Raw genomic sequence first — 23717 nt, 5'->3', positions numbered from 1 at the left:
TTGCCTCTCACTTTCCCTCCTTGCCCTTTGCCCCAGCAGGAGAGGTGGGCTTTGAGCCCTGCTATGCGGAAGTGCTGAGGGTGGTGCAAGGAAAACTTCATCAACCAGATGAGGTCCAGAGAGGCTCCTTCTACGCTTTCTCTTACTACTATGACCGAGCCGTGGACACAGACATGATTGGTAAGTTCACGCCAGGTGTCAGTGTAGGGAGAGCTGGGCAAGCCTGTGGTGGGGAAGGGAGGGGACAAAGGAGTATTTGTGGTGCTTTGTTGAGCTGCTCACCCTGCTTTGCTCCCAAGTTACTCAAGTGAGAGAGTCTGGTTTAGAATCTTTTGGGACTAGAAGGTGGCCTAAACCAGTATACATGAAGTCTTTTTTTTCCTTTTTTTTACATCTTAATGGAGGTATAATTGACATAAAATAAAACACACATATTTCAAGTATATGATTGGGTAAGTTTTGACACGTGTAAACACCCACGAAACCATCACCAAATTCAAGATAATGATTATACTCATCACCCCATCCTCTCTCCACTTTATAACTGTTTTTCTTATCATAATAGTAACACATTTTGTTTAGCTGTGAGAATGTACATATGTGATCAGTCATGGCCTGAGATATGAATTAATTTTTTATTTTCTACTGTATTTAATGCCCCCTTTTTAATGGGCCAGTTTTTTAGCTGTAATTAAGCATACATAACAGATTATAAATAAAATAAATGGCATAGATTATATTGTAGGGATATGTCATGTTTGTTTATCTCATTTTTAATATTGGAAATTTTTTACTTTTTCATTATTATAAATATCACTAGGATAAATTTTCTTATGCTTCCTGGAAGGCCTTTTGACTTCAACTGCTGTTCTGTTTCAGATTATGAAAAAGGGGGTGTTTTAAAAGTTGAAGATTTTGAGAGAAAAGCAAGGGAAGGTAAGTTTCAGTGGAAATCACTGAAGGCAAGCCTGTGAAGCTGTGCCTGCCAACGCCAGTGACCTTAAGGTCACCTGATGCACCTCAGCCAGCAGAAAGCCGCTCAGCAGGCTGGTTTCCTATCTTTGCCAGCAGTTAAAAGCATTAAGTGGCAAAGAGAAAAATGAGAATACAAGAGTTTGGACAAATGGTGAAAACCTTTTCTTCTTACTATATTTCTTTCTCCTTTTTTAAAAAGAAGTTGAAATAGTGTTATCAGTGGTAATAAAACTAACCATCAGAATATACAAGAAATTGTTGCAGAGGCTTCCTTGAAGGAGTCCATCGTAAATGCAAATAACTGATCTCATCCAGAGGCTGTGAAATAGGACTAACTGGTATTTCCCTGTCTTCTGGGTCTCAGCATTAACACTGTATAAGGGACTTAGTTGAATTAAGCCCCAACATTAGGTCATAGAAATACACGTCATAGCAAATGAACTAGGTAGGGCCCACGCACCTTTGAGTATATGAGATGTCACGTCAAAAATGTGCAGGTTCTTGATGAGCTGGGGTCCTGCAGAGGCTGTCACTGCACAGTTCTAGCCCCTGAGACTCCCAAGCATCTGGGAGAGGAAGAATGAGGGTTCTGCTGTGCTTATTCTCAGTCCGTATTTAGAGAAAGTCATGCCTCTCCGATGGCTGCAGACTTGGCATTGCACTTTTCTTTCTCTCACTGCCAGTGTGTGATAACCTGGAAAACTTCACCTCAGGCAGTCCCTTCCTGTGCATGGATCTCAGTTACATCACAGCCTTGCTGAAGGACGGCTTTGGCTTTGCAAGCAGCACCGTCTTACAGGTAAGAGAGAGGACACTAGTGCCACATAACAGTCCTCTCACTCCGCAGCTGGGGAGAAAGAGTTAAAAACTTGTTTAGTAATCAGAGTGGCTGCAGGTGGAATTTGGAGATAATTTCATTCAGGCTATGGACAAGGCAGTGTGCAAGGCACCATGAATATGGGAAATCAGCTTGATGCAGTAGCGGCTTCTAAGTACTGTTGACCCTTGAATAAAACAGGCTGAATAACATGGATTCTTTTCAATAGTAAGTAATATAGTACTACACAATCTGTGGTTCGTTGCATCCACAGATATGGAGGGCTGACTGTACAGTTATATGCAGGTTTTTGACCACACAGGGGTTGGCACTTATAATCCCCTGTAGTTCAAGAGTCGACTCTATATTACCAGGCAAGCTATCCCAGAGGTCATAGAGCAGAGTGGTTTGTGGCCAAGTTAAGATGCCCAAGTCACATGGTTTATTAAATCGATTTCAAAAGTCAGAGTGAGAAGCAAGGGGAACACACAGATGGGGTGCAGGCAGCGCTGTACTTCCTGAATTCTGGGTTCATATGTCCTGCCTGTCTTTGCTGCTGACAATGTGGTTTCAAGTACTGTAGGTAAAGTTTGGTCAAGGGAGCACAAGGACAAAGGGTGCCTGGGGCAAAGCTGCTCTTTTTGAAGGGGCACCGGCCAGTGGCATCAGCTTGCTCATTAGTCCATTTGATGATTTTGTTTGGCAGAGGACATGAGGGACCTCTGCCAAAGGTTATCACCAGTGAGTGGCTTACTAAGACCTCAGGAGCATTGAATGCCTTACGTAGTATGTTGTATGTATTTTATGTGTGCCTCATATATTTAGTCGGAGAAGGCAATGGCACCCCACTCCAGTACTCTTCCCTGGAAAATGCCATGGAGGGAGGAGCCTGGTAGGCTGCAGTCCATGGGGTCACTAAGAGTCGGCACGACTGAGCAGCTTCACTTTGACTTTTCACTTTCATGCATTAGAGAAGGAAATGGCAACCCACTCCAGTGTTCTTGCCTGGCGAATCCCAGGGATGGGGAAGCCTGGTGGGCTGCTGTCTATGGGGTCGCACAGAGTCGGACACGACTGAAGTGATTTAGCAGCAGCAGCAGCATATATTTAGTGCCTCTTGAGTTTTGGGTCCCTCTTTGTCTTCCTTACTTAATCTGTAGTAGCTTGTTATCTATTCCAAACACATAAGTTTCATCCATCCCATATTTTTTTATATTCTATACCGTAACTGAGTAATTGCACATTTTAGTTACAAAGATGATTAAGATGTAATCTTTGTCCTCAAATATTAATAGTATACAGGCCATTAGAGGAGATGTAACAGACATACAACTATGCCACAAGGCAACTTTGAATTTCAAGGTCAAGTTCGTAGATTGTAGTTTGTGAAGTTCCCTTCTCTTGTGTCACTTCCTCTTCCTGTTTCTTCATTTCCAGATCAGTTTATAGTGCCTCATTTCTTATGTTATACAGATTTCATAAATTCATTTGTACAAAGGTATTTGGATTTAATGTTGTTATACCTGCCGAGAATATTGGCATTTAAGGGGTTACTTGCCCATAGTCAGTAAAGTGTAGTGTTAAAAGCATGCCTCTGTTCTCCATCAGATATGGGTTCAAGCTCTGATTTTGCAAGCTTTCTAGCTCTGTAGCCTTAGATGACTTACCTCCCCTCTCTTTTAAGTTCCTGATTCAAAACACGGGGGTCCTTAGAGTACCCATTTCTTAGGGCTGTTATGAAAACGGAGATGAAGTACAGTGCCTGACACATAGTAAGTTATTAATATTGTTAGTGTAGGCATTTCACACCAGTGGGAGGCTTGGGGTCATCCTAAGCCCTCAATACTAAGTTAACTACTACCTGTACTTAAGCATCAACAGTAACCAAATCATTTAAGGACAATTTTCTGCCATTTCCATTTCTGGCATCCTTTACGTCTTCATTTCAGTGGCAGCAGAATTTGCATCAGGGGTGGGCAGTCCCCAGTTCCAGAGATCACTTCACTTTGGCATCGAGGTCCTGAGGACAGAGGGACATTTCAGGGTGGTGGGGCTAGGGGGTACTCCCAGTGTGACTTGGGTGTCACAGACTAAATCTCAAGATAATGATGCACACACCATTCTCAGCTTTTGGCACATTGACTGTTGACTTAATTTTATTAAGTTAACACAGAAGTACTGTGTCATAAGAAGCTAGAAGATTAAAAGCAGTCCACTGATTTGCAAACCTGGGCATAGCATCTTTATAATAGCTTATGCAGAATTCCAGTAAAACTGATAAAAATGGAGTTATCTGGTTGAAGCAGAGGTAGGGGGCCTGGAACACCACCATCTGCCTCCTTTCTCCTTTGAGGCACTTCTAAGGAACCTCTAGGATTCTGAAGAAACAATTTGATAAAGGCTAATCTAATCCTGTTATGCAGTTGAGAAAATTAACTTTTGCCCAAAGTCACTGAACCAACTCAAGCACAATCTGGCCTACAATGCCTAAAATCCCTTGGTTGGTTATTAACAAGTGCTTAAGAAGAGGAGGTTAATTACAAAGTATGAACTGAGCAGCTTAGTATGTTCTTTCCTACCCCTAAATCTACTGCTGCTGCTAAGTCGCTTCAGTCGTGTCCGACTCTGTGCGACCCCATAGATGGCAGCCCACCAGGCTCCCCTGTCCCTGGGATTCTCCAGGCAAGAACACTGGAGTGGGTTGCCATTTCCTCCTCCAATGCATGAAAGTGAAAAGTGAAAGTGAAGTCGCTCAGTTGTGTCCAACTCTTCACGACCCCATGGACTGCAGCCCATCAGGCTCCTCCGTCCATGGGATTTTCCAGGCAAGAGTATTGGAGTCGGTTGCCATTGCCTTCTCTGCTAAATCTACTAACTCCTGTTATATATTTAGTTTCAGGACTAGGGAGAGTTCAGAAACCTATCTAAAAGATCCTTTTCAGAAGTCCTGAGTTGAGACCACTTCCTGGGCCAGAAGATTCAGGGATCAGATGGGCAGGTGTAGGTAGGGGCATTAGGCAGTGATGGGAGGGGAACTTGCAGGGAGGGTTGGGAGAAGCCTCCAGATACTGGCTACTCCCACTGCTGCCTTGGTTTGGCCATGTAGATGATCTGGGAAGATATTCTCTGCTTGTTGTGCTTGCTAGAGTTGAAAATGGAATAAAAATGTGAAGACTTTTTTTCTCCTTCCCAACAGCTCACGAAGAAAGTGAACAACATCGAGACCGGCTGGGCCTTGGGGGCCACCTTTCACCTGCTGCAGTCTCTGGGCATCTCCCACTAAGGCCACGCCATTCTTCTGAGGCCTGCATTTGCCAATATTTTTAAAGGGAGAACGAGAGAGGAAAGGATTCTGTTGTGTTCTGCGCTAGTCTGGGGGCCACCTGGACTGAAGCCCAGCAGCTGGTTTCACCAAGAGGAAGGGGCTTTTGTAGACAGGTCTTGCCCTTGGGTCTAGAGATTGGGGTTTAATTAATTTTAATTAATCAAATGTGAACTGTTTCCTAACCACTCTTCATGCACAGCTGGTACCAGAATCTAAATCTTTGAGGTTCCTTGTGTATCAGAGAGCCAAAAGTAACAGCTTTGGAACTTAATCTTAGGGAACCCAGGGATGGAACCGTGGCAACCAAAGAAAAATCTCATTTCAGCCCTTTTAGTGCCTCATCCCTTTGAACGTTTTAATTATCCTCTTAGATGTTAAACTGATGACAGTCCCATGACCTTTTGACACCGGTATTTTTCCTACACTTTGCCCTGTCCCACCTTTACTTCCACTCACCTGCCCTTAAAGAAAAAGGTTTTGCTTACCATGTGTAATTCAGAGAAAAACACCATACCTGAAGTTACACGATCCCACTTTGTGTTAGCGCCAACCCAGCCAGCTGAGAGCAGCCATTCTAAATCTCAGCAGGATGGAGAGCAACTCCTCATTGGCCAGAAGTGGGACATCCAGTTAAGAGGACACGTTTTGGGAGGGTGTGTCTGCCTTGTACAGACCACTTTTTAATCAACTTTTTATCAGTCAACCCTCGGATTAATGAACATATCCAATCTTATATAAGGAGTATGTGTGTGTTTCCTGTGCAAATACCTCCTCCTCCCCTTGTCTTTATATTGTCATCCTAAATTTAATTTCTTTGTATTTCTAATACAGCTATACCCCGGTTTCTGGTAAGAGGCCTGTGGGTGTGCTTTCCAAGGATCTAGATTTTGGTAATAGCCCCTTTCAGCTTGCACTTTTAGTCTTCATAGCAGTGTCTCTTTCTGCCCTGCCCCCTGATCATTTCAGCTAGCATCCTCTACATAGCTGTCTAGTCCCAGGGTTTCTGATACCCTTCCTGGTGAGACCTAACATTTGACTTGGTTGGCCATCTTGGCCCACATCCATATAGTGGATGCTCACTTTGAATATTCAGCATTCGATTCTGTGAATTATTTCCCCTGAAGTCCATTATCTTGTTCTCTCCCACATGACCGTCATTTGCTTGTCTACGCACTTGATTGTTCTTGGACTTGGAAGATCTTCCTGAAGTCTGGCTCTTTACCTCCAGCTTCCTTCCAGCAGAATTGTATCTCCACACGCTTGTAGCTTCCACAGTAGACTCAGCTTTTTCACATAAATACACTCGGCCCTCACACCACTTCCTGGGGAACCTTATTTTTAAAGATAGTCCATTGAGTCAAGAAATATTTAATATCTGATATGTGCAGATAAGTCCATTGAGTCAAGAAATATTTAATATCTGATATGCACAAATAAGTCCATTGAGTCAAGAAATATTTAATATCTGATATGTGCAAATAACTAGGCAAATTTCTATATACTTATCCCCCCAAATTTGTTTTTTCAATTCTATGTGGCATTTTTTCATTCTTCACACTAATGTTTAATTATACTGAGGTCACCTTTATACCTATTCTCTTCCTCCCAAAATGCTAAAGCAGAATGAAATAATAGAAACAGCTAAATAATGGAAATAATGGAGACAGCTAAAAAATGTAATCCAGTCTTCTACCCATTGCAGTCCCTTAATGCTTCTAACTCGTTATCACTCAGTTTCTGTTTAGGCATGTTCCCAGACAACTCATTCCACTTTGGGACTGCACTGATGTTAGAAAAAAAAATCCCTCCTCCATAGTCTTACTTCTGCTCTAATCTCTCCTTCCATAGTCTTTTGGGGCTTCCCTGGTGGCTCAGATGGTAAAGTGTCTGCCTGCAACGTGGGAGACCTGGGTTCCCCTGGGTCGGGAAGATCCCCTGGTGAAGGATATGGCAACCCACTCCAGTACTCTTGCCTGGAAAATTCCACGGACAGAGGAGCCTGATAGGCTACAGTCCATGGGGTCACAAAGAGTCAGATACAACTGCGCGACTTCACTTTCATTTGCATAGTCTTTTGGTGTTTTGAAGAAAACACCTTCTACATCCCTTACATTCTCTTTAACATACTACTTAACCTCTGGACCTTCCCATCTTGTCCAAAGAGAAGGCCGTTAGAACCAGTCTTCATACACTAAATGCAAGATTAGGGACAGGGAATCCCCTGGTGGTCTAGTGGTTAGGACTCCATGCTCTCACTGCCGAGGGCCCAGGTTCAGTTCCTGGTTTGAGAACTGAAATCCCATAAATTTCACTGGGGGAGACCATTTCCCACTAGAAACCACGTTTTCCCAAGAGATAAGCTATGTTCACTAAAGACTCCTCCAGCTTGATGGATTCAGAGGAGTAAGATTTCCTGGTCTTTTATCACCAGTTTATCTCTGGAACTTTTTTTATAAAGGCCACACATTGTTCAGCTGACTTCTTTAGTCATCCCAAATACTTTCAGAACTCTTGGGTAGACGCATTATAACTCCAGAAATGTAGCTACATATTTTCTGATAATCTTGATTAGAACATCTGGAGAATTAACCAGTTTATCCATTATAGGAACAATTTGGAATGAGAATTTTTATTTCTTACAAAAAAGTTTGTCTATTCTTTCTGCCGCTAGTATACTTTTTGGGCCTCTTACGAGAGGTCTTACAGGGTCTAGTATTGGTGATGAGGTTTCCTTTCTGTGAATATGTTATGTATTTCAAATACTTGGGACAAGGCCCGGCACACAGTGGATGTTGTGTGTGTGTTTTCAGCAAAACATCCTCTGTGGGTTATGGAGGTCCTTGCAAGGTGTGCCTTAAAATTCATGTCTTGCCTGATTTTGTTTGCGTACTTTTGTAGAGTCCATGTTCTTTTTACCTTTCCCTTTTCTTATGAAAGAGGACCTTTTTCCCCTACAGTGACCTTTCTGGACTTTGCCAGTAATCACCCAGCTTTTCCCAGAGCTGCCATCTTTCATTCTGGGCACATTTTTCCTGAGATTCCAGGAAGACTTGAAACATTCACGTTTTTACTCTAGGATCTTATAAATTTTCTGCATTTACCTGAAAAGCTCCCCTGTGGTAACACATTTCCCACTCCTTCAAAAATATTTCCCAAGAAAAGCTTACCTTGGGTCAAAAGCAGACCGTTATCTTCTTTCATCTTCAAATCAGACTTCTGAGCAAGATATTCTTTATGGCATACAAATCCAATGGATCCAAAAATCTCTTCGATAGGCATCTTGGGTACTGTGAGGTAAGCACTTCAAAACTGCAGAGTAAAGCAACCCGCCCCCTGCCCAGGTCTGCCAGCAGTCTGCAATCAAACATGAACAAATTCTGCTGCTATTCAGATTCTTTTCTTTTGACCTGGTTCCTGAGGTCTTTTAACCTGTGCAATGAAATTATTTATTGTTTTATGACAGAATACAGTGGTGTCCCACAGAGGAGCCATCGATGAAAAATGGTGCTGTGATAAGGAAGTAATAACTAGCATTTTAAAACTTGGTTTCCTTTTAAGAAAGTCTAATATACCTATAATAAAGGTTAAAGCAATTTGTCTTATTCTGCATTCTAGCATTATTAGTTTTAAAATAGCAGTTCTAACAAAAATGCATCAATTGACTTTCTAATTCTTGTCTATCAAAATAAACTATAAATTTACAACCAGCATTTTTTAAAAAGTTGTATAAATCTTCTTTTTCAAAAAAATTGTTAACAAGTAAAAATGAATGAGACGGCACCTTAGCAATTTTTGTTTTAAGTAATAAAAATTTATTTTCAGCCAAGTCATAGTTTTCCTTTGGTTTTTTCCCCTTGGCTTGGTTGATATGCCCTCCTCACCATAAATTATCACTCATTATTTGGGCTTCAAAAGTTCATTAAGCAGAGGAGAAAAAGAGAGAAGAATTCTAATGTAAATTTATTTAATTTTGAAACGACGTGATGGTCTTGGAAAAAGATGTTCGATATTCATTTTTCATCAACATAATCTCCAGAAGAAGAGTACTCATTTGCTTGCAAAGGCCATAATCTGTTCCTAGAGATAAAATGAAATCAAGTGAGTGATACTCTTGATATTTTAAGGTATGAAGGCAGGTGAAGACAATACTTTAAAATATTTAAAGTGATTGAAGCAAAAATTCGTGATAGTTCCAGACAGATTCTCCTTCCAAGTCCCTCCAAAGTAACTTTTAATGGAGGTTTCTCAGGAAAGAAGCTGGACAGCAGCAAAAGGAGTTTAAGCATCTTTAAGAATCCGTATTCACTATTTTATATCAAGTTACTGCTTCCATGTGGGCTAGTACCAAAAAGCCCAGCAGGGACATTTCTGCTCATAACCACTGGGGAAGGTATTCAGATAAAGATGATAATTTAATAGCCAAGAAAAATAATTCAAAGAAATTAAACAGTCATCGGCCAAGTCATTCCTCAGTGAGCATGATTCTTGGAGATCTGGGAGAGCTCTCTTACTTTGAGTGGAGACACTGCATTTGTAGCCTGCAAGCCCCAGGTCCTGAGCAGCACGACGAGGGTGGCCCTGGTGGAATAGAGCCTCTTCAGTAGGTCCGTAGCAGCCAGAAGAGCGGTGTTGTGACGCTGTCTGTCTGTTTCATAACTTGTGAGGTGGCTCATGGAGCCTGGAGGGAAAAGGCAAGGTTACCTCCCTAATTCTGCAGTGCTGTTTTCTTTCCTAGCAAACCAGATGCATTTATGCCCACTCTGTCTGGCTCCTGAGGAGTCATTTTCCTAATCTTCCCATACTATATGAGCTTGGGATACTTCTCCAAGGTACACTGAATCCTTACCTAAGTCTTTGCCATTGAAGGCTGCAGTACTGAGGTGATGGAGCAAACTGGAGATATCCCCAAAGCCCATGTTGACACCTTGTCCTGCAAGTGGATGGACCCTGTGGGCTGCATCCCTAAGAATAAAGCAGAGTTCAGGTGTGGCCTTCAGCCAGAGGGAAAAGGGAGCGGCTCTGCTGTTACCATCTTACCCAATGAGGGCCAGCCGAGGCCGGACATACTCGGCAGCGTGTCCCAACCCAAGAGGAAACAGGACTCGGCTTTTGGCGTCCACCCTGGCGACACTGGGGGGCAGCTGGCGAGCTGAGATTCTAGTGGGCTTCAGAAAGGCAACTGCGGACTGCAGCATGGAGCCAGCTGAGTCGATGAAGTCTGTGTGGTTCACATCACTCCACTGAGTAGTATCGACCACAAAATAAAGTGAAAGTTCATCAGCAATTCCAGCGGGGAATTAAAACATTCAACAAGGCAAGCATTTTATAACCACAGCCATGGGTAGTGGTACCACAAGTGACAAGCCCCTCAAATGAATGCAAAATGCAATTCCCCGTCATTCCCCACAAGCTGTAGGACCAAGTCAAACTGCTCATGAGCCACCCCTGCCTACCTCTGAGCTTCATCTTTCACCATTCCTAACCCTCAAAATGCACGTGCCAGCCACAAAGCAGCTCTCTCTACAGCATGCTCTTGATTCCACACACCCCTCTGCTTAGAATGTCCCCTCAATTCTAGTTCACCAGGGTAACACCTAGGAGTGTCCAGAAGCTACCATCGCTTTGTAAACCTCCCTCCAAACCGTCCTCTGTGTCTGTTGTTCTCCTCCAAGCTCCATAGTATAGCATCCTATGCAAACTCTACACTGGATCCTAACTCATTTCTGTGTCCTTCCTCACTCTGAGCTTCCTGAAAGCAGGGGCTGTATCTCACTTGTCTACCTCCAGTGCCATCTACGTAGCAGCACTCATAACTTGCTGAACGAATGCACTGCAAAGGCCTTATGCCAGGAACATATACTAAGTCACCCAGAAAGGGTCATCATTACCTTGGAAGCCCCTTTAGTACGTTTAGTTCCTTTTGCTCTTGCTGGCTTCTGTTAAAAATTATCAAAGTATTATCACTTCAAAAAAAGTTACTTATCCAAGTAACTTCCACACAGGCAGCTGTTTCGGTCAGCAGAGCAGCAGCCCACGACGCTCAGAAGTGCACACAAGCCAATTTCTGTGGTTTCACATTTTCCTGAAGCCTCTCCCCCATGTAATCCAGATCAAGTGGTACAGGTCCAAAGGGGCAGTGTGTTGATTATTCCTTTCTTCTTACTCAGAACCACCTTTCTGGATCTATCCCCGCAACACATCATCGGCAGGTGATACTCACAAAGGCGGAGTTAATGGCATCCACAAACTCCTCCTCTTCCATGCTGACCAGCTCTGCTGCATGTTCATGGGATGTGGACCAAACCAAGGAACTCAAAGTGTCTGAGAGCTGTGTCGAAAGAACATCAATGCCAAGGGCTGACACTTCGGTTCCTAAGAGCTCTCAGGTGCGAGGGACGATAAGAAGGGGTAACAATGCTAGTCTGGGCATAGTCCCTTGCAACTAGCAAAAGGCTGAGTGGAGTGAGGTTCTAAAAGGAGAAGAGTTGACATGTTTAAGAAGACAAGCCAGAAGGACTTCTTACCGGAAGCAGAGCAATGGGCCCAGAGGGGAGAAATCTCTGCCAAGCTACATTGTTTTCGGTGGCCTACAACACACAGGAGAAGAGTCCTTGTCAGAAGTGCCCGGTACCAGTTAGGCATGAGCAAGGCTCCCAAGAGTGGGCTCAGGATCTTACCTCTGATAAATGCAGAGTAGCCACAACAGCGGATTGGTCATAGTTCCAGCTAACATTCCGGATTCCTGCAGCCTGCCGCACTCCTGAGTTGTGACCGTCTGCACCAATCTGCGTGCAGACAAGAGCCTGCTGAGTCTGCCAACCTCTTAATTAACAAAACTACTCCAGAAGGTTGTCCCTGCCTCCTGAAAGTTTTCTCTAGTTCCAACTGTTGGCAAGCCCATCTGGGGCAGCCAACTCTTACCTATGTTACTCCCAGCCCCTAGAGGAGAAGCCCTACATAAGCGATCCCAGCTTCAATGAACAGACCATAGCTGGACATCTGACCCACAAAGGGCCAGCCATAGGTTAAACTCAGCCAAAGTCTCTTCATACTGAACTAGAAAGCAGTAAAGCAGACACTGGAGCTGAACAGTCCTGATGTAAGGCTGAGAATGGCTGCCATGCAAAAGGGGAAGCTAATGATCAGGAAGAGAAAAAAAATGGGAGATGCGAGATGAGTGACTGCAGGATTCCTGAGAGGTAGAGAAAGGGCTCATTTTCTGACCCTCTGATTCCTGTCCCTGTAAGGCCAGCTATCCTTTATTTCAAGACATATGATGGTCTGAGAGATTGCCTCCTGTACAGCATTTACAATAGGGCCATCCTAACTGGAGCTGGTCTGAGTGGGTCCAGGTCCTTATAGCCAAAAGCTTTGCTTCAAATCAACTTCAACTATAGCTAAGATCTAAAACAAGAGACCATAGACTCTAATAAGATGTGGATATGCAAGACCCCTGGCAAAATAAGAATCTTCAACTACCAACAATTTGGTCTGGAGGGTTCTGCCATCACCTAGGGTAATATGAACCCAAGGGCTGGAGTCTGCCATGGAAAATGGATAAGGCCAGGTATAGCTGACTGCTTTGCTCTTGTAGAGAACGGTCACTTGGTCTAGGGAGGTCAGAAGAGAGAAAACAAAACATTAGACAGTTGGCCCGCAGGCTGAGGAAAAAACTCAGTAAATAAAGCAAGGTCGCAAGACAGCTTATCTTTATCTTATCATTGACTCCTAAATAAGAAAGGTAAAGACCTTAAAAAAAACCCATGTCATCAATGTTATGGTCTAAGAGCTAATAAAAGACGGAGGCCACAGGGCTGAATCGGTGTGTGTGTGAGGGGAGATATCTCACTGACTTACCTCCTGCCAGGCGCTCCTTTCTCCCCACACTCTCGCTCCTCTAGTCTTTTTCACTCTATGTCCAAATGAACCCACATGTGCTTTCAGAGCAAACAGGGTGGGGAATACCACAGGCTCAAACACGTTCTAGATTTCATAAGGTTTTCCTTCCCCCGGAAGACATTTTACTTTTCTGATCATAAAAATTATATGTTTATTACTTTTACTTGGTGTAAAAGTCTGAACTGCAAATACAGGTTTAAGAGGGGGGGTGGGGGAGAATCACCTTTAATCATACCACTCAGATATAGCTACAGTTAAAGCTTTGCTCTGTTGCTTTCCAGGTAATTTCCTATGTTTGTGCATGCACAAACACCATTCCCCCTCACACACACACATACACGTGGGATCATACAACACAGACTTTTTTTCACCAGTAAATTGTGGGACATGTTTCTAAGTGACTATTAGATCTAAGTTATCTTTTAAAACTACATGGAAGTTCACTCCATGGATGAACCATTATCTCATATCAAAAAGCATCTAAATTTAAGTCGCTTCCAATTTTTCTCCCTCCAGAACCCCGAAATATCTAAAAAACATATATATATATATGGGGAATTTATACCCAGACTACACAAAGAACCCTTATAACTAAAAAAATAAAAGACAATCTAGTTCTAAATGGGCAAAAGATTTTGCATAGACACTTCTCCAAAAAAAATACACAAATAGCCAACAAGCATCTGAAAAGACACTCAACATTATTAGTCATCAGGTAAATACAATCAAAACTATGAGACACCACCTCACAGTTACTAGGATGGCTATTAAAAAAAAAAAAGAAAGGTTAAGGGGAATAACTTTTGGCAAGGGGCGGAGAAATTGGAATTCTTAAATTTGTTGGCAGTAAAGTGACATGGTACAGCCTCTTTCAAGTTTGGCAATTTATGAAAATGTTAAACATAGAATTATTACATGACCCAGCAATTCTAGTCCTAAGTATCCACCCAGAAGAAATAAACCGTATATACACACAAAAACTTGCACACAAATGTCCCTAGCTGTATTCACAACCACGAAAAAGTAGAAACAACCAATGTCCATCAGCTGATGATGGATAAACCAAGTGTAATACATGCGCATGAGACTGGAGCGCTGAATCATGCTACAACATGAATAAATCCAAAAATATATTCAGGGAGAGAAGTCAGACACAAAAAATACACATTGTATAAGTCTACTTAAATGAAATGTCCAGAAAAGGCAAATTCTGAAAAACACAAAGTCACTGAATTGTACACTTAGCATGGGTGTACACTTACTGGTATGTAAGCCATACCTGAGTAAAGCTGTTTTAAAAAGAGAGAGGAAGAACCACCCTGAAATAACCCTCAGAGGGCTTCTTTATGGTGAACATCAGTATCTGTAGGAGGGATCCTTCCAGTAAGTCCAAGAATAATTCTAAGCCAGTTCTCCTTCCAAAGACTGACTGGAAGATGGGAGAGTCAGGGGCCTCACCTGACACAGCCTCCAGCTGCTTAGTGAGAGCATGCATGATGACATCGTTCTCCACTATATAGCCCATGTCATCTAAATTATCCTTATCGAACATTATCAGGGCCTCTGAGCAGGCATCCCACACCTGGAAACACAAAGGGAGAGCATGTACTACAAGCCAGGGAAAAGGAGGCATTACTCTAATCAGAAACTGAGCACCGCTTTCCCAAGGGACTGAAGCAGAACAACCCCAAGGTATCAGTCCCTCTGGCAGGAGATGTACAGTAAGAAGAAAATTCTCTTGTGAATGCTTCCCTCCTACTTCCTGAGACGGAGTATAAACTCTGCCTGAATTCTTCCCACATTTACAGAAAACCTGGAGAATGTGTACTCCACTATTTTAACTCAAGACAGACCGAAAGATCTTGCCAAAAGTGAAAAAGGAGGCACCTGCATTCGCCGAAAGGCTCTGCATCGCATGTTGCAGATGTGGTCCCAGGCACCAAAACCTACGAGAGAAAAGAGCTACATACAGACCAGAGCAACCTCATGGGACCTACAGCCGCCCTGGGTCTCCCTTTGTCCCTTCTTCCTGTTAAGTGAGAGATTGTTCTCAGTGTTCAATAATAGAGAAATACTCACCACTTCTACCCTGTTTGGTGCTAGGAGCTAAGCTACTGTTTCCCAGCTCTGATTACAGAGCATGAAAAAAGACCCAGCTTTCATGATCAAAGGTCAAACCACATTAAGAGAGAGAAATAATAAAGGAAATTAAAATCCATATTGTACTTTCTCTTCACCATCCTACTAAAGGTTACAAAGTCATCCTACTGAGTTACAAAATCCTACTGAGTTACAAAAAAAGTGTTACAAAAATCAACCTACTGAGGTTACAAAGTGTTAGTCACTCAGTCCTGTCTGACTCTTTGTGATCGCATGGACTTTAGCCCATCAGGCTCCTCTGTCCATGGAATTCTCCAGGCAAGAATACTGAAGTGAAAAAAAAAAAAAAGAATACTGAAGTGGACTGCCATCCCCTTCTTCAGGGGAATCTTCCCAAGGACTGAACCCAGGTCTCCCTCACTGCAGGCAGATTCTTTACTGTCCGAGGCACCAGGGAAGCCCACTGAGGTTACAAACTCCCTGGATAAAGATGATTCTTTGTTTAAATCTAGAGAACCAAAGCAATTCATTCATTGAGATATTTACTGAGCACTTACTATGTGCCAGATACACTTCTAGGTACTGAGCACAAAGTGGGAAACCAGACAAATCTCAGCCCTTAAGCAGCTGACATTCTAGCTGGAAAGATAGACAACCCCCCCAAAAAAAATCATAGTATCAGTTACTAAGTGTCATAAAGAAAAATAAAGCGGTATAAGGGGCTAGGGAATGATGCAAGAGTCTCATTTTAGATGGGATGGTTCCACACAGGCTGGCTTGAGGGAGCAACATCTGGCAGAGACCTGAAGACGATGTGCTACCCGTGCACACACCCATCTACACCCTAAAAGCATTTAGCATTCAGGCTCCCCAGCCCCACAGACAGCTGACTCTGGGAATAAAGAGGATGCTGGCACCAAGTGAAGGGTCACAATTAGTTCATATAGTTTCAATTCCACCGATTTATAATGACCCAACATCACAAATGATGTCCACATGGACCCACATGTCTGCTGGAAGTCTTCTCAGACCGGAAGTGGACACATGAACAATTCTTGGGATCTTCAGCTACGTACTAGACTTACCACCCCTACCCTCCTCTCCCAGGCATCTCGGTGAGCTCCCTCCTTGCCAGGTGCCCCGCTGACTCTGCCCTACAGGACATCCTGGAAAGTCAAGACAGGAGGCTGGCACAGTGACAGAGGATCTTTTACTCACTACTGAGAAGGGTTGCAGAGCCAGGGGAGATGGAGCTGACTCTGTTGCTGTAAGTTTCTGGCAATTTCTCCAGCACTTTCTTTGGACCTGCTTCTAACAACAGTATTTTCTTGTCACAAAAGTGAATATCATGTCCTAAAAAAAAGAAGAAACAAAATGCTGTATCATTTTAGAAAAATCAATTTATTCTCTCATTTCCAAGAGAAGTATCATATTAAGTAATTCCTTAGTGCTTAGGATACAAATTTCTTACAGGACACATAAAAAGGGAACACCATACGGAGTCCTAAGCAGTAACATACAGCACCTTTTCAGTCATGTAAACCACCCTGCTCGTGGCAATAAGAACTCTCCAGACCAAACCCTGCAAAGAAGCAAATAATGGCATAACCCGTAACAAGGGAATAAAATGTCCTAGAAAAGAAAAAGGAAGGAAGGCGGCAGTGTTTGAATACCAGATAGTTACAACCTTAAAAGTATGAAGTCACTAAAAATTACAAATCCTGTTCAACACAAAAATAAAGCTAACAAACAAAATTCACTGTGGCCTCAGGAGAATCCCAGGGAAGGCGCAGCCTGGTGGGCTGCCGTCTATGGGGCCGCACAGAGTCAGACACAACTGAAGCGACTTAGCAGCAGCAGCAGCAGTAGGATTAAGTCAAAGATAAAAGAGCTTATAAAAGAAAAGAGAGCCAAAAAAATACACCAGTGGTGCCGAAAACTCCGGTCCTAAAACATCTGTATAGTGAAGTAAAAAGAGGACTTGGAGACTTTGGTACTGGGTGACTAGCACAGACACAAGACCCTCCACAGTGCCTCAGAAAAAGGTGCAGGGAAAAAGATAAGCAGTGAGCTGCACTTCCAAGAAAGGAGAAAACACCTGTGATGGAATTACCAGAGAGAACTCTGCAGGTCTTACTTAGTAATGGTCAGGGAAACCCCACAAACCTTGATCCCTCTTTTTATTTTGAAATGTAAATGACAAAAAAAAAAAAAAAGGCGCTATTGTAACAGACAACAAAGAAAGGGTGAAAATCAAGGACAGCTCCAGTGGAAAATGAAGTGAGCAGCGCTGAACCCACCAGCTCGGCATGGCGCCCCCTGCCGTGCTGCAGCGGTTCTGCTCTGAAGGATGGGAGCCCCGGCCATGGCCACGCTCAGCAGAGCGGGTGGTTTCTGGTCCTTCACTTCTCCCGGCCTTGATCTAACAGTAGCCGCTCCCGCACCGAAAACCTCCGCCACCTGCTCCCTGTGGAGCCTTCTCGCTGAAGCCTCACCTCCACAGCAGTGTTCTTCATACCAAGCCCGCACACCTCCGCCCCCAGGAGAGGTCAGTTCCTTGTTCCTCCAGGGTAGCTTTCATCTCAGTTTTCCTTCTGTTCGTTATTTACAGATCATTCCCTTTTGCTGGATTCTAAACTCCTTGGGGGCTAGGAATTCTTTTCTTATTGCAATATTGTCCCCAGTAGTATATGCTGTTATCTCCTCAACCCACAAAGAGATACTCAATGTCTTAACAGACATTTTTGTTCAATGACAGACCAGGAAACATTTAGGAAGAGTCAGATTTCAATCCCATATTTGTCCAGGGGAATAGAAATAGAAAAAAAATAATGAAAATACATATTTTAGGCTATAATATCATTATAGCCTCTATAATGTTTATGTTAAAGCATAAACATATATAACTTAGCTGTTGATTGAATTAAATGAAATTATGAATTATAGGTGAATATCTAAATTTTAACCTTGAAATCATTTCACTCTATAAAGAATCCAAGTTAGTTTTATCAAATGACAACCTCGTGCCATAATAATTTGTCAATTTTATGAATAACAAGATTATTATATTAATAGTTTACTTTTTCCTGGATATCTAAAAGCAAAGTTCCATAGAATCACTATTATCATTATCATCACTGCTAATGTTTACTAACTCCTATATGCCTGGTGCAGGAGAAGGCAATGGCACCCCACTCCAGTATTCTTGCCTGGAAAATCCCATGGACGGAGGAGCCTGGTAGGCTGCAGTCCATGGGGTCGCTAAGAGTCAGACACGACTGAGCGACTTCACTTTCACTTTTCACTTTCATGCATTGGAGAAGGAAATGACAACCCACTCCAGTGTTCTTGCCTGGAGAATCCCAGGGACGGGGGAGCCTGGTGGGCTGCCGTGATGGGGTCACACAGAGTCGGACACGACTGAAGTGACTTAGCGTAGCATATGCCTGGTGCAATTATATATGGTTTACTATAGTATTCTTCTGATGTAATCCATACCATAATTTTATGAAGAATAAAAAGCTATTCTGTCCTAATTTAAGAGATGAGAAAAATCAATGTACAGAAATTGTGAGTAATTTATACAATTCTACCCAGATAGAATTAGAGATAAGACCGAGGATTTAAATACATGCAATCTCATATGGAGACCTGTCACTTCATCCTTTAACTTCCTTTAAAGGAAGTTTCCTTCTTATTTAAAACAATCATTGGACTGGAAATGAAAATTAGAAACTCTGGATTTTAATCCCAGCTCTCACAGTTTCTAGCTTTCATCACCTACAAATACATACATAACACTATGTACTTTATAAATTTTCTTTGGTCAAAAAAAAAAAAGATCTCCAAGCACATAAAATAGTCAGGGTCAATACTTTATTTTTCAGTATTTTATTTTTAGCTATTTAATATCATTGTTTTAGGAAACTCTCTTGGAAAAAAATTACTGGAGAATATCATTTACAAGTAACAATGCTGAGAGGGAAATAGACATTTCAAGCCTAAAACATAAACTAATGTGAGTTTAAAGAAGAATCAAGGAAAACATAAACTGGTGTATAGGGAAATGTGAAGAGGCCATGGACAATTTTCATTTTTTTTAATTTTTTTTTATTTTTAGTATTTATTTATTCACATATTTGGTTGCATTGGGTCTTAATTGCGGCACATGGGCTTAGTCGCCTCACAGCATGTGGAATCTTCCTGGACCAGCAATTGAACCCATGTCCTTGCATTGCCAGGCAGATTCTTAACCCCTGGGCCACAGGGAAATCCCAAGGTGTATATATTCTTAACAATAATTTCCAGTTGATGATGAGGCCACAGTATACCAGTACTCAGATATGTGAGCCTTCCTCAATTTACTAGAAGTTAAAATGATTTTTCTGCCAGGGTCTCAAGACAGCACAGTTCCATCAAGTTTCCAGGTGTGAGAGTGGGCGAGAGAAGGGTGGATGTTGTACCCACACAGTAATTTAAAACTTAAAATCTTTGTGCAGAGAATGTCAATTATCCCACTGCCTAACATGAGCAAAGCAAACACCCAAACATGCCAGAAACATAGAAGCCAAATGCACAAGGGGAAAGAAGGCAAACACAACCTCCCTGGAGTTCTCTATACCCTGTGTGAAAACAGATCTGTCTCTAAGTATCTGCTGCTGCTGCTGCTAAGTCGCTTCAGTCGTGTCCAACTCTGTGCGACCCCATAGATGGCAGCCCACCAGGCTCCTGCATCCATGGGATTCTCCAGGCAAGAGTACTGGAGTGGGTTGCCATTTCCTTCTCCACAATTTTCATTTTTAAAGCAGCTATCCAAGATTAAGTGGATGTCAAAATGTAAAAGTTGATCACCATATAAACTATTAACAAGAATACTTTTGGGTATACAGGCCATGATGATCAAGGGGAGACACTGCTGCTGCTGCTAAGTTGCTTTAGTCGTGTCAGACTCTGTGCGACCCCATAGACGGCAGCCCACCAGGCTTCCCATCCTTGGGATTCTCCAGGCAAGAACACTGGAGTGGGGTGCCATTGCCTTCTCCGAGGGGAGACACTAGCAAGCACAAAATCTCAAGCAGCTTGTTTACTTGACTCAGCAGGACCTGCCCAAGGACAGAGTCTCCTTACTCTGTTTATATTTTATATGAAAAAAGTAGAGGCTTGCTCACTGAATAAATTGTACCAAAGACTTACAAATCTCCTACTGGGCTTCAATTTTCATGTTTTAACATTCAGTACTTTCTCTGAGCTTTTAAAATAGGAAATTAGCTGGTGTGTGAATTTTTTAGGGAAAACCTACGCTTGGTAGGTTTGCCTTACTTAGAGGCAGCAACTCATAACCTGGTGTACTCAGCCTATGAGCTCTCTTTCGTAAACTTACACAGAGAATTGTTTTGCAGGTATCTGCTTAAAGTCAGCCTTGAATTTAGGAATTTATACTTCTATGGAAAAAAAAAAAAAACAGAAAAATGAACAATTACAATACAGAATTCTCTACGCTTATAAAAACTTTCCATCCTTGGGATGTGGGCAAATGGGGTGAGAAAGAGAACAAAACAGGAAGGGAAAAAAACTAAACAAAGAAAATAGCACAACACCAAATATTAATTAAATTAGCAAAAACTCAGTAAGACTAAAAACCTTTTCAAGTACATATCATACAAAATTGTATAAAAAGTTAAGAGGTAAAGTCACTACAAGACAATTAAGCTCTTCTCTGTTTCTTGTTCTCAAACTGTGGGAATATAGGGAATTCCCTGGCAGTCCAACAGTTAGGACTTGGAGCTCTCACTGCCAGGCCCAGGTTTCAACCTTTGGTTGGGGTCTAAGATTCCACAAGCTGCTTGGCACAGAGAAAAAAAAGTATATGCAAGATACTTTTAAAAGATGCTTATATCAAGTGCTGATAACTGTATTTTACAAAATGTTTTTGAGACTCAAGCCCATTAGCTTATATAAAGCACTGTTTGCCACCAGTCGCCTAGAAGAGGAAACTTCCCCACTTGCTAGGGAAAATGTGACTATCACCCCACGCTGAAATCAACAAAGACTTTCTCATTATTGAAAAATGAGTGTTAGTTGTTCAGTTGTGTCTGATTCTTTGTGATCCCATCGACTACAGCCCGTCAGGCTCCTCTGTCCATGAATTCTCTAGGCAAGAATACTGGTGGTGGTGGTTTAGTCACTAAGTCGTGTCTGACTCTTATGACCCCATGGACTGTAGCCCGTCAGGCTCCTCTGTCAATGGGATTCTCCAGGCAAGAATACTGAAGTGGATTGCCATTTCCTTCTCCAGGGGATCTTCCCAACTTAGGAATCAAGCCCGGGTCTCCTACATTGCAGGCAGTTTCTTTACCATCTGAGCCACCATGGAAGCCAGAAAACTCAAATCCAATTTCTGAGAGTCACTGTACAATTGTTAAAAGCAGAAGAATTTGTTAGCCTAGGTTCAAATTCTGTCTCTGCCTGGTGTGAGACTCTGGTCATTACCTAATCTTGCTAAGCAAGTTTCTTCATATAAAAGATGAAAACATCTACTTCACAAGGTAAGAGCAGTCTAAATTATACGTGGAAAAGCAAATGTTGGACTCAAAGTAGATCACAGGCTGAAATGTAACAACTAAAACTATAAAACGCTTAGAAGAAAACACAGGAGCGAATCTTCCTGATTTGAGATTTGGTAATGATTGCATAGACATGATACCAAAAGTAAAAGTGGTAAGAGATTGATAAGCTGGACTTCATCAAAATTAAAAACTTCTGTGCTTCCAAGGACACCATCAAGAAAGTGAGAAAACAATTCCCAAATTGGGAGAACACATCTGCAAATCAGGTATCTGATAAGGGGCTTGTACCCAGAATATACTGACTTGGCCAAAAGAATCATTCAGGTTTTTCCATAAGAGGTTATGGAAACCCTAAACGAACTTTTTGGCCAATCCAATATAAAAAACACAACTCAATAATAAAAAGACAAATAGTCCAATTTAGAAATGGGCAAAGGTTCTGAACAGACATTTCTCCAAAGAAGATACACAAATAACCAATAAACACATGAAAGAATAGTCACCATTATTCATTAGGGAAATACAGATCAAAACCAGGAGACAGCACCTCACACTCACTATTATACCCAGTGACAAAAAGACAATACAGTGCTGTCCAGGATGTGGAGAAATGAGACCTCTTGTTTATTGCTGGTGGGAATGTAAAATGGTGCAGCCGCTCTAGAACACTGGTAGTTCTTCAAAAAGTTAAGCAGAGTTTACCAAATGACCCAGAAAATCCACTTCTAAGATTATATCCAAGATAACCAAAAATACATGTTCACACAAACAAAAGTATGTACAAGAAGTGATTAGCAGCATTATTTGTTATAGCTCCAAAGTGAAAACGACTCAAATGTCTATCACTTGGTGAATGAATAAACAAAATACGCTATTTTGTTCATTAAAATACTATTATTTACTATTTGGCAATAAAAAGAAACAAATTACTGGCACACGCTGGGCTTCCCCTCGTGGCTCAGCAGCAAAGAATCCGCCTGCAATGCAGGAGACTCGGGTTCGATCGATTCCTGGGTTGGGAAGATCCGCTGGAGGAGGGCATGGCGACCCATTCCAGTATTCTTGCCAGGAAAATCCCATGGATAAAGGAGCCTAGCAGGCGACAGTTCATGGGGTCGCAAACACTAGGAGGCGACTGAGCACGCAGACACTGGCATATGCTGCAACCTGGATGATTCCTGAAAACATTAAGCAGATTCCACGTATATGAAAAAGTCCTGAAAAAGCCAATCTATAGAGATGAAAAAGTACATGAGTGGTTGCCTAGGGTACTACGGTGCAGGAGATGGGGGAGAGGGCGGGCTGCATGGGCAGTGACTGCTAACGGGTTCGCGCTTCTTCGGGGGGGGGCGGTGATAAAAATGTTCTAAGATTCATTGTGGCGATGGCTGCACCGCTCTAGGAATAGACTAAAAATCATTACATTATATGCTTTTAAGTGGGTGAAGTTTATGGTATGCAAACTATATCTCAATGAAGCGGTGTAAAAAACATCAACAAGAAAACCGCCTAACCTAGCTCAGTAGACAACTGCCCGATAACTTCGGTGTCCAGACCGAAATAACCCTGGGCGGGTCTGTGTCTCCACGTGTTGGAAAGACTCTTACGGTCCCTCCCACTTTTGACCCTTCGGAATTCTGAAGGAACAAACGTTTGCCCCCGGGGTCCTGCGCTTCCTCTGGGCAAGGAATGGACCACAAGGTGTGCAACACTCAGGCTTTGGGCAAACAGTGCCAGGGCTCCCACACTCATCATTCCTTCACGGCCTCGCTCCCCGCAAATACCGGCCTGGAGATGCGCTTACCTAAGGCACAAGCCATAGCGGCGCCTACCAGGCCTCCCCCCGACACCACCACATCGTACACGTTGTCCGCCGAGGCGCCAGCCCACCTCCGGCAGGAGACCCGCGGGCCCTTCTGGGCAGCGGCAAAGACAGCGCCCCACCGCACTCTAGCCAACTGGGCCGCCATGGCGCTGACCTGAGCCGTATCTGAGCGACTGAACTGAACTGATCTGAACAGACCCGCCTTAGGCA

The 23717-nt window shown here is 42.7% G+C and overlaps 2 protein-coding genes across 7 annotated transcripts in view; one reads left to right on the top strand and one right to left on the bottom strand.

Annotated features, from left to right (window-relative positions):
• The window catches only part of ENTPD5 (ectonucleoside triphosphate diphosphohydrolase 5 (inactive)), a 32674-nt gene extending 26816 nt beyond the window's left edge, over window positions 1-5858 (top strand). For all 5 annotated transcript variants that reach the window (XM_019969220.2, XM_019969218.2, XM_019969219.2 and 2 more), the window contains 4 exons: window positions 40-180; window positions 880-936; window positions 1659-1774; window positions 4989-5858. In XM_019969220.2, the coding sequence (XP_019824779.1) occupies window positions 40-180; window positions 880-936; window positions 1659-1774; window positions 4989-5075 (401 nt within the window). In that variant the 3' untranslated portion in view covers window positions 5076-5858. The remainder of the gene's footprint in view (window positions 1-39; window positions 181-879; window positions 937-1658; window positions 1775-4988) is intronic.
• A 3048-nt stretch (window positions 5859-8906) lies between these two features.
• On the bottom strand, window positions 8907-23706 carry COQ6 (coenzyme Q6, monooxygenase). Of its 2 annotated transcripts, XM_019969215.2 has the most exons (13): window positions 23487-23706; window positions 16335-16469; window positions 14904-14962; window positions 14475-14598; window positions 12597-12727; window positions 11795-11902; window positions 11642-11704; window positions 11338-11445; window positions 11006-11053; window positions 10155-10357; window positions 9964-10079; window positions 9629-9795; window positions 8907-9194 (listed from the first exon to the last, which is right to left on the bottom strand). In XM_019969215.2, the coding sequence occupies exons 1-13, from the start codon at window positions 23650-23652 to the stop codon at window positions 9165-9167; spliced, it is 1458 nt and encodes a 485-aa protein (XP_019824774.2). In that variant the 5' UTR covers window positions 23653-23706; the 3' UTR covers window positions 8907-9164. The 2 variants fall into 2 exon arrangements, with proteins under 2 accessions (XP_019824774.2, XP_019824775.2); XM_019969216.2 differs by lacking the exon at window positions 11006-11053 and having other exon boundaries at window positions 23487-23705.
• Between the last annotated feature and the right edge of the window lie 11 nt (window positions 23707-23717).

The sequence above is a fragment of the Bos indicus genome, chromosome 10 (genome assembly GCF_029378745.1).
Source record: "Bos indicus isolate NIAB-ARS_2022 breed Sahiwal x Tharparkar chromosome 10, NIAB-ARS_B.indTharparkar_mat_pri_1.0, whole genome shotgun sequence".
Classification (NCBI taxonomy): Eukaryota; Metazoa; Chordata; class Mammalia; order Artiodactyla; family Bovidae; genus Bos; species Bos indicus.
The sequence above is the reverse complement of the archived record's forward strand: the minus strand, read 5'-3'. Positions and strand labels throughout refer to the sequence as shown.

Bases quoted from the DNA above. Each gene is read 5' to 3' on its own strand.
- COQ6 (XM_019969215.2), bottom strand. From the start codon at position 23,652: ATGGCGGCCCAGTTGGCTAGAGTGCGGTGGGGCGCTGTCTTTGCCGCT. The intron at 14,963-16,334 runs GTGAGTAAAAGA...TTTCTCTCGTAG, and splicing joins CTCTGCAACCCTTCTCAGTA to GTTTTGGTGCCTGGGACCAC. The intron at 11,446-11,641 runs GTAAGAAGTCCT...CTTTCGACACAG, and splicing joins GGCCCATTGCTCTGCTTCCG to CTCTCAGACACTTTGAGTTC.